At 42.9% G+C, this 15,759-nt stretch overlaps 1 protein-coding gene across 2 annotated transcripts in view; it reads right to left on the bottom strand.

Moving 5' to 3' along the window:
* Positions 1-15,144, bottom strand: part of THOC1 (THO complex subunit 1) — a 44,083-nt gene extending 28,939 nt beyond the window's left edge. For both annotated transcript variants that reach the window (XM_082257283.1, XM_082257284.1), the window contains exons 1-4: positions 15,017-15,144; positions 9,790-9,863; positions 9,094-9,154; positions 2,866-2,932 (exon numbers count right to left, since the gene is read on the bottom strand). In XM_082257283.1, coding sequence (XP_082113409.1) covers positions 2,866-2,932; positions 9,094-9,154; positions 9,790-9,863; positions 15,017-15,064 — 250 coding nt within the window. In that variant the 5' untranslated portion in view covers positions 15,065-15,144. The remainder of the gene's footprint in view (positions 1-2,865; positions 2,933-9,093; positions 9,155-9,789; positions 9,864-15,016) is intronic.
* Positions 15,145-15,759: the final 615 nt, after the last annotated feature.

Genomic DNA, 15,759 nt, shown 5'->3' with positions numbered 1-15,759 from the left:
TCAGCGCAGCCCACCGCACTCACACACCAGCACAAGCCGACCCCCACAGGGAAAGCACAAACTCAGGCAAGGATTCAGACAGAGGGGATAAAACCTGCAGAGACCACCGCTGCTGCTGCCTCGATCGGTGCGCCCAGGAGAAGAGGAAGTGATGCAATACAGGGCGCTCTATTAAAGCCTATGGAGGGCTACAAGAAAATGGCCGCCTGCAGTGCCAGCATGAGGCCGGAGCGATCGCCGCCAAAATGGCGGCGCTTGGCGCTGAAAACGCGGCTCCCACCCACAGTGAAACACCAGTACACATGCAGTACAGTAAAAACAATGGCGGACCGCAGCAGCGGTCGCCGCAAGTATGCACAACATGATCCACATCATGCCCCGCAGCACACAGCCTGTCATACAGTAAAAGACAGCACACATTCTGACACAGAGACAGTGCAGTATAGCCCCCCTCCTTGCATTCCACAGAGTGCAGCTAAGACAGATAGGGAGTCCAACAGTGTGAACAGGGGCAGGGTTACACAGTCCCAGACTGACACCCCCCAAACAGACAGGTCCCCACACAGATACACTTACCTCCGAAATGGCGTGGGGAACCCGCACAAGCGATCAAGCCACTGCACATGGGACAGGGAGAGTCGCAGCCAGGACGCAGAACTGCGGAGCGATACCGCAAGTCGTCCAGTGAGGTAGCCACCTCACCATAGCATCCCTGCAGCGAACAGGGATGGGTCGTTCGTTGTGCCAGGAAAAATACCTGACTGAACGCTCGATGGCAGGCTGGGAAGCCACTGACCCACAACCTGCGACCAGGGGGGTCAGCCCGAGACCCAGCCCGCACGATCCTCTTCATCAGAAGAACTAACTAATGCTGACAAAAGTAACAGCTAAGTAAAGAGAGAGAAAAAAACTCAAATAAAATAAAAAAAAGAGAAAAGGCTGAGACAAAATGCCCCAGCATAGAGACATCCAGCTACTCCTGACAAGCTAGACATTGAAACTGGGGTATGGATACAGGAAGTAGGAGGGTATTGACTGAGGGGACCACCCCCTGGGGGTGGGATATGTTAAAAGCCTTAATATTGACATATTCTGTTGCCTAGCTACTCCTACGGAGCAAAGGTCATAACCCCATTGTGACGAATATGAAGAGGCGGCGACTGTCGGAGGACGTAAGAGAAAAATGCCTTTCAGCGCTGTCTTGACGCCGGCTGGGTGCCGACCAACGCTTGCTGGCGCTTGAAAAAACACTGGACTTGCTAAACTGTACTTGAACTTGACTTCTGACACTCTGATCATCGCAAAAGTCCCGGACTGTGCTTAGACTTGACTTCTGACACCCTGGGTAGCTCAAAAGTCCTGCATACAGCTCCCTCCAGTCATTCCTAACTGAGGTAGCTCCTGTAACTGCTTGTGCTGCTGCAACTCTCAACACTGTACACTGAATGCTGTACACTTTAACACTTCAGGGCCCAACGCCCCCTTTCCACTTCAGGGTCCTCTCACTAGGCACCCCCTCTACACTTCTTCAGGATCAACACTGGCACCCCCTTTACATTTACTCCTGCACCGGCTAGATAGCTCCTGGATCCCCACGACCTTCACCGGAGTGTTCCCCTCTCTCTCTAGGCAGACCCCCAGGGGGCAGTTTGCAGTACTCACGAATTGGGAATGCTTTCCTGAAACTGGACCCCTCTCAACTCCGCTGGTCCCCGACACACCGGATCCTCTCTGCAGCTCAGCCCTCCGTCACCTCAGGCAAGCCGCCTGGGACACCCGATCCTGCTGACAGGAGGCGAGACGGTCGTACTCTCCCTCCTGGGACTCTGCATCATGCACTCCCCTCAAACTTATACCCACTCCCAGAATGCTGTGTGGCAGAATCTGCCTTTCTGGGGGAGATACAGGCCTGAGTGCACCATTCGCTGGGTTTCCTCCACCGTTCAATGAGAAAACTCTCATAGAGCACAGTGGGGAGACTCCCCAGTCTCAACAGCTACACCTGGGAGACATGACAGCCCAGCTGAAAATCATGGCCCTGCAGTTAGGCAGCCAGGGCCCACTATACTTTGCCTAGCACCTACTTATAGGGTGCTATATTATATATATATATATATATATATATATATATATATATATATATATATATATATATATATATATATATATATATATATATATATATATATATACACACACACACACACACACACACAGTATATATATGGACTGAAAAAGATATACAGTGGCAGGGTCTGGGACAACCAATGCATTTCAGGCTTTGCTTCCTTGCATACCAGGAGTTCACTTGTCCATAATAAGCTGAATAAAAATATAATAAAAATCTAACAATGACACTTGCTCAAATGGCAGCAACAGGAAGGGAAACCTGGGAGCCCAGGTGCAGATATTTAGGTGTCCACTCAAACCTTTGGCAGTTTTGCTTGCACTGACTTCTTCATCTCAAAACATTTCCGTTTGAGTTAAGATCCTTGAGTTCTGATGTTTGGAAAAGGAGTGCAAATTTGATTGGCCTCTTCTATTCATTGCTTAGGTGGGATCACACAGATATAACCACAGTAGCATACCAACACATGCTTAGAAATGAAGTCTAAATAAAATTATCTGCCCAAGGAGTCAGTAGTGCTCTTGACGGCAACATACTGCAGAATGGTTCAGATTTTTCTGCCTTGCGATAATGATAGCAGAAGTTCTGTACCAGCAACCACATAAGGACGGCTGCAGCATTTATCACTGGAGACCAGCTCCACTGTGCTGTGGTCGTGATGCAAGATCACGAGGGCTTCCTATTACCAAGCAGAACAAAAGTGATACATTTCATATGTTCAGAATTAAAGTTCATACCTTCTGTAACGCCATTGATGGCAAGCGAAATAATCGCAAGACAGTTGTCACAAGATGCTTGGTTAATCTACAATAATACAAATAAACACTGTATGAAATAATGAAATGAAAATCACTGCTACCAAACAATTACAAACAGTCAGAGAATTACCTTACTTTTGGAAGGAATGAAACAGTACACACTAAGTAACACCACCATAATAAGATACAGGTTGGCGCTAGGGGGACAATTTAGGGTTAACTATACAGAAGGTGCCTGTACAATGACGGAGCAAAATACAGAAGTATAAATAACAAGGGGGGGGGGGTGTATGGACGGGAACCAAAAAGTACTCAGCTAAAGCACTGCTGCAAGAGTACGTACCTACTCTCCGAGTTTCCACCAGAACAGGTATAGAGAGGACATTTTCTAATGTGGACACAGCTCCGGTGTCTTAGAAGGAGATTTTCCCCTCATTTTAAAGAGATTTTCTCTCACTTCCTGTTTTGTCGCACACCTCCTTTCCCATTAAAAACAGGACAATGTTGTGCAAATATGCGAACAGATGCTCACCATCCCTTTACATCCTATCCTCCTATAGGGAAAACTGTATAGTAACAGTAGTTATGCAGAAATGTACTTAGGCTTTAGATGGCACAATGAATATATGGATAATGAACTAGGTACATTCATCACACGGAGTCCCCATTTAGGCAGCCACTTATATTCTCTAAGCATAATAAGCTTCTAATAGGAGTGTCCAATAATCCAAATAAATTATTAAGTTGTAATTATGAATGATGCAAAGATCATCTCCGGTCATCACTTTTAAAAGATTTGTTGATTTTAAGATAACCATAACCCTGTCATGGGCTTCAGTGATATTTCAAAAGTCTTGGCTTATCCAATCCAATATATCATATACAGTTCATTCTGTGGACACATTCCCACCGAGGTAACTAGAACTGTGTTATTTGCAGTACGGTTCCTGTAATTACTTTGTTTGTCTGCTGCCCAGTTCAACAAACGGGGTTCCCATATGGAGTGGTATGACACACAGCAGGTCCCCGTGGAGGGTAAGTCAACTGTCATGTCTCATCGGTAAGGCAGCAGGACCAGGTCTAATAACCGACACATTCTGTCCTATCACAGGACTGTCATGACACAGGAAACTGCTCCCCAGGCATGTCTCTTGTAGCATTGATCCAACTTTTAAATGCCCTCCATAAGCATTTAAAGTGACAGAGTCTGGTATTGGACACATTACACAGGATGCAAAAATAGTAGATGATTGCAAGAAAGTCATACTTTCAATGTACATCAACATATGCAAACTTTCAAACAGTCCACTGCTGGTTGCTCCCAATAGTTTATCTAATCCACATGATTATTTTTCAAAAGTACCAATTTAAAGCCGAATTCCAACTTTTTCACTAGAACTGAATGGAATGATCAATCCCACCATACATCATACCTCTGTACCATATATAGGAAATTTCGTCTGGAAAAAGGACCAAAAGGCACCACATCCCAATTGAAGAAATAGGAGACCTCAACCACCCATAGATTATGGGGAGGAAGAGAAAGTTGTGTTGGGGATTTTTCATGTGCCAATAAACAGATACATGATTTAAAATATACATAATTTATTGTTAAATTGAATTAAAATGAAAAAAAAAAAAAAAAATTAAAAGACATAAAATAATAAAATGAATTTATGAGCTGCATATATACTCAATTCATAAGCAAAATATATGTATTGACATCACGGAGTAGCAATCCCAACATGGTTTCCTCAGGGGATAATTTCTGAGCTACTTCAGTGATGAGACAGGTAGGAAATCTTTTTCAATATAGTATCATACATTGGGTTGGTTATAAAAGGATCAAGGAGCGCACACAATGGGTTAATAGGTCAACTATTTTATGCCTGAATAGGCTTTGGTATAAAGTCTTAGAAGGAATACAGGGATATCAACAAATCTAAAATATCAAGAATGGCGATTTAGGTAAGTATAGGAGGGTTTATTCCCCAGATTTGAGCATAACTTGGTTCAATTTAAAGATCAGGGCATAAAGAGCTGCAGCAGGATATCCGTGTATGGTGGCGCCCTTGCCGACACTCAAGAGACCCATTAACCCTTTGTGTGCGCTCCTTGATCCTTTTAAAACCAACCCAATGTATGGTACTATATTGAAAAAGATTTCCTACCCGTCTCATCACTGAAGTAGCTCAGAAATTATCCCCTGGTGAAACATGTCGGGATTGCTACTCCGTGATGTCAATGCATATATTTTGCTTATGAATTGAGTATATACAGTGCCTTGCGAAAGTATTCGGCCCCTTTGAACTTTGACCTTTTGCCACATTTCAGGCTTCAAACATAAAGATATAAAACTGCAATTTTTTGTGAAGAATCAACAAGTGGGACACAATCATGAAGTGGAATGAAATTTATTGGATATTTCAAACTTTGTTAACAAATAAACTGAAAAATTGGGCGTGCAAAATTATTCAGCCCCTTTACTTTCAGTGCAGCAAACTCTCTCCAGAAGTTCAGTGAGGATCTCTGAATGATCCAATGTTGACCTAAATGACTAATGATGATAAATAGAATCGACCTGTGTGTAATCAAGTCTCCGTATAAAGGCACCTGCACTGTGATAGTCTCAGAGGTCCGTTTAAAGCGCAGAGAGCATCATGAAGAACAAGGAAAACACCAGGCAGGTCCGATATACTGTTGTGGAGAAGTTTAAAGCCAGATTTGGATACAAAAAGATTTCCCAAGCTTTAAACATCCCAAGGAGCACTGTGCAAGTGATAATATTGAAATGGAAGGAGTATCAGACCACTGCAAATCTACGAAGACCTGGCTGTCCCTCTGAAATTTCAGCTCATACAAGGAGAAGACTGATCAGAGATGCAGCCAAGAGGCCCATGATCACTCTGGATGAACTGCAGAGATCTACAGCTGAGGTGGGAGACTCTGTCCATAGGACAACAATCAGTAGTATACTGCACAAATCTGTCCTTTATGGAAGAGTGGTAAGAAGAAAGCCATTTCTTAAAGATATCCATAAAAAGTGTTGTTTAAAGTTTGCCGCAAGCCACCTGGGAGACACACCAAACATGTGGAAGAAGGTGCTCTGGTCAGATGAAACCAAAATCAAACTTTTTGGCAACAATGCAAAACGTTATGTTTGGCGTAAACGCAACACAGCTCATCACCCTGAACACACCATCCCCACTGTCAAACATGGTGGTGGCAGCATCATGCTTTGGGCCTGCTTTTCTTCAGCAGGGACAGGGAAGATGGTTAAAATTGATGGGAAGATGGATGGAGCCAAATACAGGACCATTCTGGAAGAAAACCTAATGGAGTCTGCAAAAGACCTGAGACTGGGGACGGAGATTTGTCTTCCAACAAGACAATGTTCCAAAACATAAAGCAAAATCTACAATGGAATGGTTCACAAATAAACATATTCAGGTTTTAGAATGGCCACGTCTGTGGTCTGTGGAAAGAACTGAAAACTGCTGTTCACAAATGCTCTCCATCCAACCTCACTGAGCTCGAGCTGCTTTGCAAGGAGGAATGGGAAAAAATTTCAGTCTCTCGATGTGAAAAACTGATAGAGACATACCCCAAGCGACTTACAGCTGTAATCGCAGCAAAAGGTGGCGCTAAAAAGTATTAACTTAAGGGGGCTGAATAATTTTGCACGCCCAATTTTTCTGTTTTTTGTTAAAAAAGTTTGAAATATCCAATAAATTTGTTCCACTTCATGATTGTGTCCCACTTGTTGTTGATTCTTCACAAAAAATTACAGTTTTATATCTTTATGTTTGAAGCCTGAAATGTGGCAAAAGTTCGCAAAGTTCAAGGGGGCCGAATACTTTCGCAAAGCACTGTATGCAGCTCATAAATTGGTTGTATTATTGTAAGTCTTTCAATTTTTTTTTTTTTCATTTTAATTCAATTTAACAATAAATTTTGTATATTTTAAATCATTATCTGTTTATTAGCACCTGAAAAATCCCCAACCCAACTTCTCTTCCTCCCCCTAATCTATGGGTGGTTGAGTTTTCCAATTACCTACGATGCTTCTCTGTTGTCTGCAGATCCCCTGATATTCTGGGTTTTGTTGTCTCTTTGTACCATGTGACACTCTGTATATTCTGCTGATAGACTCTGTCCCTTCCACAGCCACTTCTTGCAGCAGATAGATTCTATAAAACTCCCCTATGTAGTCTTTCAGACTCTGCAAACGATGCAACTTCCTTCACAGCTCCGATGGTGAGTGGGATTGAATACATCCTAATTAGCATTCAATCCCACCTACAGAGTCCAAACCTCCCAACTCCCGTCCACATATCACAGCATTGTTATAAAAGGAAACCCCTTCATACAGTCTATTTTAAATGCTACCTGTGCTGCTGCTGGGCAGGATTGTATGGATCGGTGTTAGAATTCAATCCTGCCCAGTTAAATATGCTGACCACAGTGTACAGGGAGAGTCCCGCCCCTTAGATCACACCCTCTCAGAGATCTGCTTTCTGTTCAGTGATTCATTTTCATTTGAAGGAAACCCCTTCATAATAAACCTCCCATAGCCCTTGCTCTGTAGTCTTGTAGTAAGCCATTTGGCATGATGCAAATCAGGAATGAGACAGGAGAAGGTATGAGACATTTATACCTTTCACCACCCACATGAAGGCCCAGAAACACTCATATTAACTCTAGGACCCACCCGCATTAACTCCCAGACCTGGTACAGGTGACTCCCATAGCCTACCCTGAAGTTAGAGAGGATCAATGGATCATAGAACATGTATCAGGACTGGAAAAGGAAGTCCAAGAACTTTTAAATTTAGCCAGGAGGAGCGACATCAGAAGCCTGCTGTATACAGCTAAAAGAGATAAGTTACACACAAGCTGACAGTGGAGCTGTGATTCATTTACATGCAAAATGCATCTGTTGTTTTGGTGAGAAAATGCTGCAGCGCTTTAAAGAAATGCTTCAAAAGCTTTAGCTCATTAGGTCCCTGAGGAGACATTAAATTTAGAACCTATATGCAATGTGCCTCCTTTTTGTAAGAGACTCTTGTCCCCTATCCCTCTTTCATAAAGGCATTTTGAAGATGGCTAATTCCATTGAATTATAACATGAAGATAGACCAATGCTTAGTGAGAAAATAACATTCTCTCTCCTAGTGAGAGTCATACTTTGTGATCATACTTACCCCAATTGCTGTCATTTTCCTTTATTGGACCGCAAAATTAAAATCTGTCATTTTACTTCTCTTTAAGACCCAAAATCCCATGGCTTTAAACCCATTTTCAAGTCCCTACTTTCCCTTTGAAATTTCTGAATATCAGAGCAATCCCTGTGAATAAGCAAAAACTGCCCTGTGTAAATTCCTTTGATAGAGGGCCATGGATGAATGCTGGTTGTATGGAGCAGCATATAACCAGCTGTTGGTTTCCTGAAAGTGGCTCAACCTTATTCTGGCTATATTTTTTTTTTTTTTTAAAAGTTGGATAGATATTGCTGTCATTTGAATTCAGTTGCGTTACAACCCATTTACACTTTGTGAATTTTCATGTGACTTTCGACATCAAAGTCCCATGAAAAGTCGTACCCCATGTTTTCCACTGATAACCATTCATATATGTGCATCCTAAAGTACTACTTTGGTATGACTTTCATGTAACTTGAGGGCCACAAGCTTCAATGTTAACCCTCAAATGTTGAATGAAAGTCATACCTGAATGATTTACATGCAACAGTGGGAAATGACTTTGCAAAGGGACAACAAGTCACATCCAAGTCGCACCCATCCAAAGTTGCACTCCAGAGTAGCCCAACTTGAGTCGTATAAGTGGGAGTGGAGTCCTGAAACCAAAACCAAACTCCCCTGGGGTGCATTGTTTAAAAAAAAAAAAAAAAAACCTCCACACTACACTACGTAGGACTGAATGGGCCCAATTCCAGGCACAGCTTTCTTTTATTGATTTCTTTTTTCAAAATTTTGATATTATATATATATATATATATTACACACACATACATACATACATACATACATACATACATACACACTTTAGAAAAGAAAGAAAAAATAAATAATTTTTGGATGACAAAAGAACCAAATTAAATCATTGTTTGTCCCTAAATAATAGGCCACGTGCTGAATTATGGAAATGGTTCTGAAGCTAAACTGGTTATTTTAGAAATTTACTTACAATTTCCTCCTCCAAAACACCTCTGAAAACTTGGTCAAGTGTCAGCTTTTTCTCATTTTCACTGCAAATCACAAAAAAAAAAAAAAAAAAAAAAAAAAAAAAAAGAAGAAGAAGTAAGATGTATGAAATGCATAGAAACAAAAAATTAAAGAGAAGCTCCTGTCTCCTATGTCAAAAAATTAACAGTCAGCAGCTACATATACTGTAGCAGCTAACTTTTAATAAACAGTCACTCACCTGTCATAGGATCCAGTGCTGTGCGTGAGTGGCGCTGCGCACTGTGAATGGTCCGGCAGTCTTCTGGGACTTGTCATGTGTCCCAGAAGACAGCAGGAGGGATGTGGGAAGGAGAACTTCTGCTTCCGATCGCCTAGACCAGTGATGGCGAAGCTTGGCACCCCAGATGTTTTGGAACTACATTTCACATGATACTCTACTACACTGCAGAGTGCATAAGCATCATGTGAAATGTAGTTCCAAAACATCTGGGGTGCCAAGGTACGCCATCACTGGCCTAGACGGTTGAAGCGGGTACCTGTCAAAATCAAGTACCTGCTCCTCCCTCCATCCCAAAAGTTCCATTTCACAAACAGGAGTGGGGGGGGGGGGGGAAGCGAGGAGGCCTTAAAGCACAACTTCCCCATTTGGATGGAGCTCTGCTTTAACTAATCATCGCGTCTTTAGAATCTGCATTACCTTCCAGCCACCTGGCTATACGCAGCCAACAAAAGCTTGGTGTTCTTGCTAGCCACAGCATCTCTGGTAGCATTCTGAGGAATCAAGCAGAAATAAAAGCAGTGTTATCACATGAATATATGTCAGCGGTAACATTGGCACATAATCATTCTATTTCATACAAAGGGGCAGGTTGATAGAAAATTACAGCACAGAACAAATTCGACCCCCATACATTAAAAAAAAAAAAAAAAACAGTGTTAATTTTGAAGTCAAATTTCAATTTAGTTTAAGTCATAGTCTTTTTGACTAAAACGCCATTTTAGTTTTAGTCGTATTTTAGTGGACTAAAATCGAATGGGTTTAGTTAAATTGTAATGCATTATTTAAGCATTTCTATAAAATTGCAAAAAACATTATATACTCCTGGAGCAAAAATCTAATAATAGGTTATTATTTAGGATTTAGAAGTTAGGATTTGAACATGCACTACAGACACAGATTTCGCCGTTGAGGTCTTTATAAACAAAACCAAGTTTCATAAACAAGCAAAAATATTGCTTATTGGACAAACAGAAGTGCAACTTTTTTTAAAATAGAAAAAAACGTGTAGTGATTGTAAACGATGACCTTGTAAAACAACTAAGAGCCGGTTCACACTACCACTACCAGAAAGTCGCCCCGTGACTTGAAGAGACTTGTTTGGAAGAGACTTGTTTGGAAGAGACTTGTTTGGAAGAGACTTGTTTGGAAGAGACTTGTTTGGAAGAGACTTGTTTGGAAGAGACTTGTTTGGAAGAGACTTGTTTGGAAGAGACTTGTTTGGAAGAGACTTGTTTGGAAGAGACAGGCGACTTTGTCTGTGGGGAATGCCTGGCTAATCTCTTTCTTCTTCCTGGAAAGTCTGATAACAAGTCGTGTCAATTAAGATAAGGAGGCGACTCCCATTGAAGTATATGGGACAGTCGGATCACAGGTCGCCTCAAAGTAGTACAGGACCCATTTCTGAAGTCGGAGCGGCTTCAGTAGTGCCAATTAAGACGGCACTGATTGATTAACATTGCTTTTGTTATGTCAAGCTACCTGGGGCAACACAAGTTGCCTCACAAGTCGCGCTAGTGTGAATGGGCTCTCATTCAGTTTAATATAGAAATGAAACAAAAACATTTGTGTATAGATATAAAAAAAAAAAAAAAAAAAAAAAAACACACACTATAAATATTTTTTTTATTCTTTTTTTAAGTGGTCAAATATCCTCTGTTCTCAGCTGCATAAGATCTGGGGGAGGAGCAACAGCAGTACACTGAGATACCGTGTATAAGAGTGTGTGTTTTGAAGGTAAAAAAATAAAAATATTTCCATGATTAGCTCCCCCACTTCCAGCTAAATGGTTAAAGTAATGTCCAGAACGACTTCCTTGCCAAATTGGTGTAAATAAGCAGCGATGAGTTCAGGCAAGTTCAGATGCGAGTCGGAACCCGCCTGCGCTATTCTGCTAGGAAGCAGTCACAGATGACAGCCAATCATATGTGGCGGAGGCATACCCCACCCTGCAGCCACATGTATACATGCAGCTGTGGAGCAGGGAATGCCTCCCCTGCCTATTGGCCTGGACAGCTTCCCGCCAGGATCCGGCTCGTGTCTAAACATGCCCGAGCTCATTACTGTAACTGCGTTACACCCCTTAGTACAAGTGTCCTCACACAGAATTGTATCACAGAGAAGAAAGGGGGTTCAGAACTGTGTGTTCACTTAACCGGTTGCCGACCTCCGCAAGTACATATACTGCAGCGGTCAGCCCCGGCCAGGCAAAGTGACGTACCGGTACCTAGCCTGGGAGCCAATAGCGGGCGGGCGTGCACCGCCAGAGGCGTGCTCCCGCCTCGGCTCGTTCACGGACACCTCCGTGCGTGTGACTGGCGGACCCGATGTCCGCCGGTCACTCGCGATTGTCCGCTGTGAAGGGAGAAAGGCAGGCGGCTAGTGTAAACAAAGCCACCTGTCATTCTTCCCTGTGTAAAAGCACTGATCTAACAGTCCTGCTATGTAGGACCGTTGATCTGTGCTGTTACACACACAGCCACATCCCTGCACAGTAAGAAGCACGCCCCTAGGGACACACATAGTCACTGCATCTCTAATAAAGTTAACCCCTTCCCTGCCAGTATCATTTTTACAGTAACAGTGCATATGTATAGCACTGATTACTGTAGTAATGTCACTGGTACCCCAAAAAGTGTCAAAAATGTCAGTCAAGGGTCCGATCTGTCCGCCGCAATGTCGCAGTCCTGCAAAAACCATTACTCGTTAAAAAAAAAAAAAAAAAAAAAACACAACAAAAATGAGAAAAATCTTTCCCTTAGCTAGTAAACGCAATAACTTTTGTGCAAACCAATCAAAATACACTTATTGTGATTTTTTTTTTTTTTTTTTTTACCAAACATAGGTAGCAGAAAACAAATTGGCCAAAAAATTAAAAAAATTTTTGATTTTTAAATTTTTTTGGGGGAATTTCATATAGAAAAATATTGTTATTTTTGCAAAATTGTCGCTCTCTTTTTGATTATAGCGCATGATCAAAAAAAAAAAAAAAAAAAAAAAAAAAATCGCAGAGGTGATCAAATACCACCAAAAGAAAGCTCTGTTTGTGGGAAAAAAAGGACATCCAATTCGTTTAGGTACAGCGTCGTACGACCGCGCAATTGTCCATTAAAGTCACGCAGTGTCGAAACACAAAATACCCCCTGGTCAGAAAGGGGGTAAAATCTTCCGGGGGGGCTTAAGTGGTTAAAGTAACTGCAGTTCTTTATAATCAACACTTATGTGTCAGGAATGGGTTTGGTTTAAAAGGGTTTTCATTTCGTATCACTAAAAATGTGAATTTTAATTTTTTAGTGTAGTGCCTTCAAAGTGCCATTAGCTTTCTGATGTTTGGGATACACTATTCTTCTGTGAAAGGCTGAAATAGGCTGCAACTGAACACTGCACAGAGTTGTACTCATGTTTAGGGGCATATGTGTGCAGAGATCAATGCCTGAAATGTATAAAAACCTGCATTCTGGGGTATACCGCCCTAAATATGGGCACTGCTTGATACGGCACCCAGCCACAGTGTATTTCAGCCTGCCATTGACTTTGACAGGCTGCAGAGAGTTTCTCTGGGGTGCACTAAGGTTCCTTTCACCCTGTAACACACATTCCAGTTTTGACAGCCCATTTATTTCCAAGGGCTGCCAAATGTACAGGAACGTTGAAAAAGCAACGTAAGCACTACTTCATATTGTGCCACACCAAACCGCACTACTGTGGTACCATGTGGGTTGGTAGTTGCAAACCTACTGCATTTACGAGATGTGCTCAGGGTGCCAATAACAAAACAATTGGCACTCATGCGCATCTTGCAAGGGCAGCGCTTTCACACGTGGTGGGGGAAAAAAAATAAGGAACGCGCCCTTCCCACATCGCGTTCCGGTGTCACCTGGCCCTAAAGCTTCACAATTGGACGCCCAGTGTACACGTGGCCTAAGCAGACTGCTCACCACCCTGTCCTGAAGGAACATGCAGGCCTAGTGTACATAGGGTTGCCCCCTCATCCCTTTAACTACTTAAGGGCCGCCCTACATACATATATTGTGGCAGAGCGGCCCTTAAGCGCAAAATCACGTACCTGTACGTGATTTTTTTAGAAAGGCTCTCGAGGGCGAGTGCCACTGGAGCCGTGCTTCCGCTGTGATTGGACACAGCAGGAGCCAAGTAGCGGGTCCGGCAGCCGCAATGGCAGCCGGCCACCTGCCTATGTAAACAAGACAGCCCGCCGTTCTGTCAGACAGGAAGAGAGAGATCTTGTGTTCCTACTAATCAGGAACACAGATCTCTCTCTTCCTGCAGTCAGTCCATACCCCACACAATTAGTAAGCACTCCCTAGGAGCACACTTAACCCTTTGATTGCCCCTGGTGTTAACCCCAGCCAGTGTCATTTATACAGTAACAGTGCATATTTTTAGCACTGATCACTGTATTGGTGTCACTGGTCCCCCAAAAAGTGTCACTTAGTGTCAGATTTGTCTGCTGCAAACCCGCTAAAAACTGCTGATCGTTGCCATTACTAATAAAAAAAAAGTCCATAAATCTATCTCAGTTTGCAGACGCTATAACATTTGAGAAAAACAATCAATACATGCTTTTTGGGATTTTTATATTGGATATGTTTTATAGCCGAAAGTAAACAATATTGTTTTTCAAAATTGTCGGCCTTTTTTTGTTTATAGCGCAAAAAATTAAAAACCGCAGGAGGTGATCAATTACCACCAAAAGAAAGCGCTTTTTGTGGGAAAAAGGACATCAATTTTGTTTACAGCGTCGCGCAACTGCGCAACTGTCAGTTAAAGCAACTCAGTGCAGTATCGCAAAAAATGGCCTGGTCATTAATGTGGAGTTCAACTCAAAAGTGGAACTCCGCTGATCTGCTTCCTCTGCCCCTCCGGTGCCCCATTTGGCACCTTTCATGGGGAGGGGGGAACAAAAAAAAACAGGTACCCTTCCCCATTTCCTGGGAGACAGCGCCGCTGTGCTGTCCCTCAGAAGTTCGGCCCCCTCCTTTTTCCTCCGCCGCTGGGCCAATTACAAAGTGCAGCGAGCTTTGCGCAGTACAGAGCCAGCAGTTTCACTGCCGGGTCCTGTTACCCTGGATGGCGGCAGCACCCGAGAGCCGATATGTAAACTGGCTTCAGGTGCCGACATCGTGGGCTCCCTGGATAGGTAAGTTCTACTATTTAAAAGTCAGCAGCTACAGTATTTGTAGCTACTGACTTTTAATTTTTTTTAAGGGGGGCGGAACTCCACTTTAAAGGGGGTAAAACCTTCCGGGGCTGAAGTGGTTAAAACCAAACATAATATTTACACACTTTCTGGGATGAATTGAATGCAGGTAAGGCACTCAGTGAGTTTAATCACCACCTTATTCAGCATCAGAATCTGTATAATTATTAGGTGTTCGGTTTTAAAGGTATGAGGTGGCAACCCTAAGTGTACACCGAACATATGAATGGGAAAACATAAGCAGGACATTCACTGGAGGGCCAAACACCACATGTACAGCTCAATGAACCCGGGAAACACAGCTCTCCCACACTGCCCCTATGAAGCAGAGACTGCAAATCTTGAGGAGCCCCAGGGAGGGCTTTACACGTTGTTTCCATATAACATCACATGGGATGACACTAGCACACCGTGGCAGGAACCACTCACCACAAATTTACTCCTCGCCTCCTGCAGGCTGAACAACAGCGGAGACATACTTCACCGATTCTTACAATCCCCGTCCCTTGTTCATGACAACATCACAGAGCGACGAGCTCTCAGGCAGGAAGAGAAAGTCACTTCCGGTAGTGGAGACACTCTAGCCACTATGTGGAGAAGTCGCTTGTACAGACAGAGCCGAACGATGGTGTGGGCGGGGTTATGGGCCAATGTGGATGGGGCAGGGCTCTGGGATAGTATGGTAGTGTGAACGCTGAGTAGTGTCATGTTAGGATGATGTGACAAGTAAAGGGACCAATCAGAGAGACATTTGTGAATGATTTGCACGTTTTGGAGTTACAGGCTGCTTTTGATAGTTACCTTGTAGTATAACATTATTATTATACAGGGTATACACACTGTATAGTGCGAACAGTTTGTGCAGTGCTTTACAGAATAAAGGGAGACAGTACAGTTATACATAAAAAATTACACTTGCATATTAATAAAATACAAAATATAAAAATATTTATATTATAAAAGAAAACAATACTGACAATAATTATGTCAGCAGTTTTACTGCATAAAAAATGGTGCAACCACTCTCATAGATAAACTCTTAGCCTCGGTTCACACTAGGGCGACCTGTGAGGCGACCTGGTCGGCTCACAGGTCGCCGCAGGTCGCCTCCCATAGGGAAGCTGCGGACCCGTTCTAATAGGAGCGACACAAGTCGCTCCGACCTAGAAAAA

This window comes from Pelophylax lessonae (assembly GCF_965119305.1).
Source record: "Pelophylax lessonae genome assembly, chromosome: 5".
Lineage (NCBI taxonomy): Eukaryota > Metazoa > Chordata > Amphibia > Anura > Ranidae > Pelophylax > Pelophylax lessonae.
This window is presented reverse-complemented; position numbering and strand designations above follow the sequence as displayed.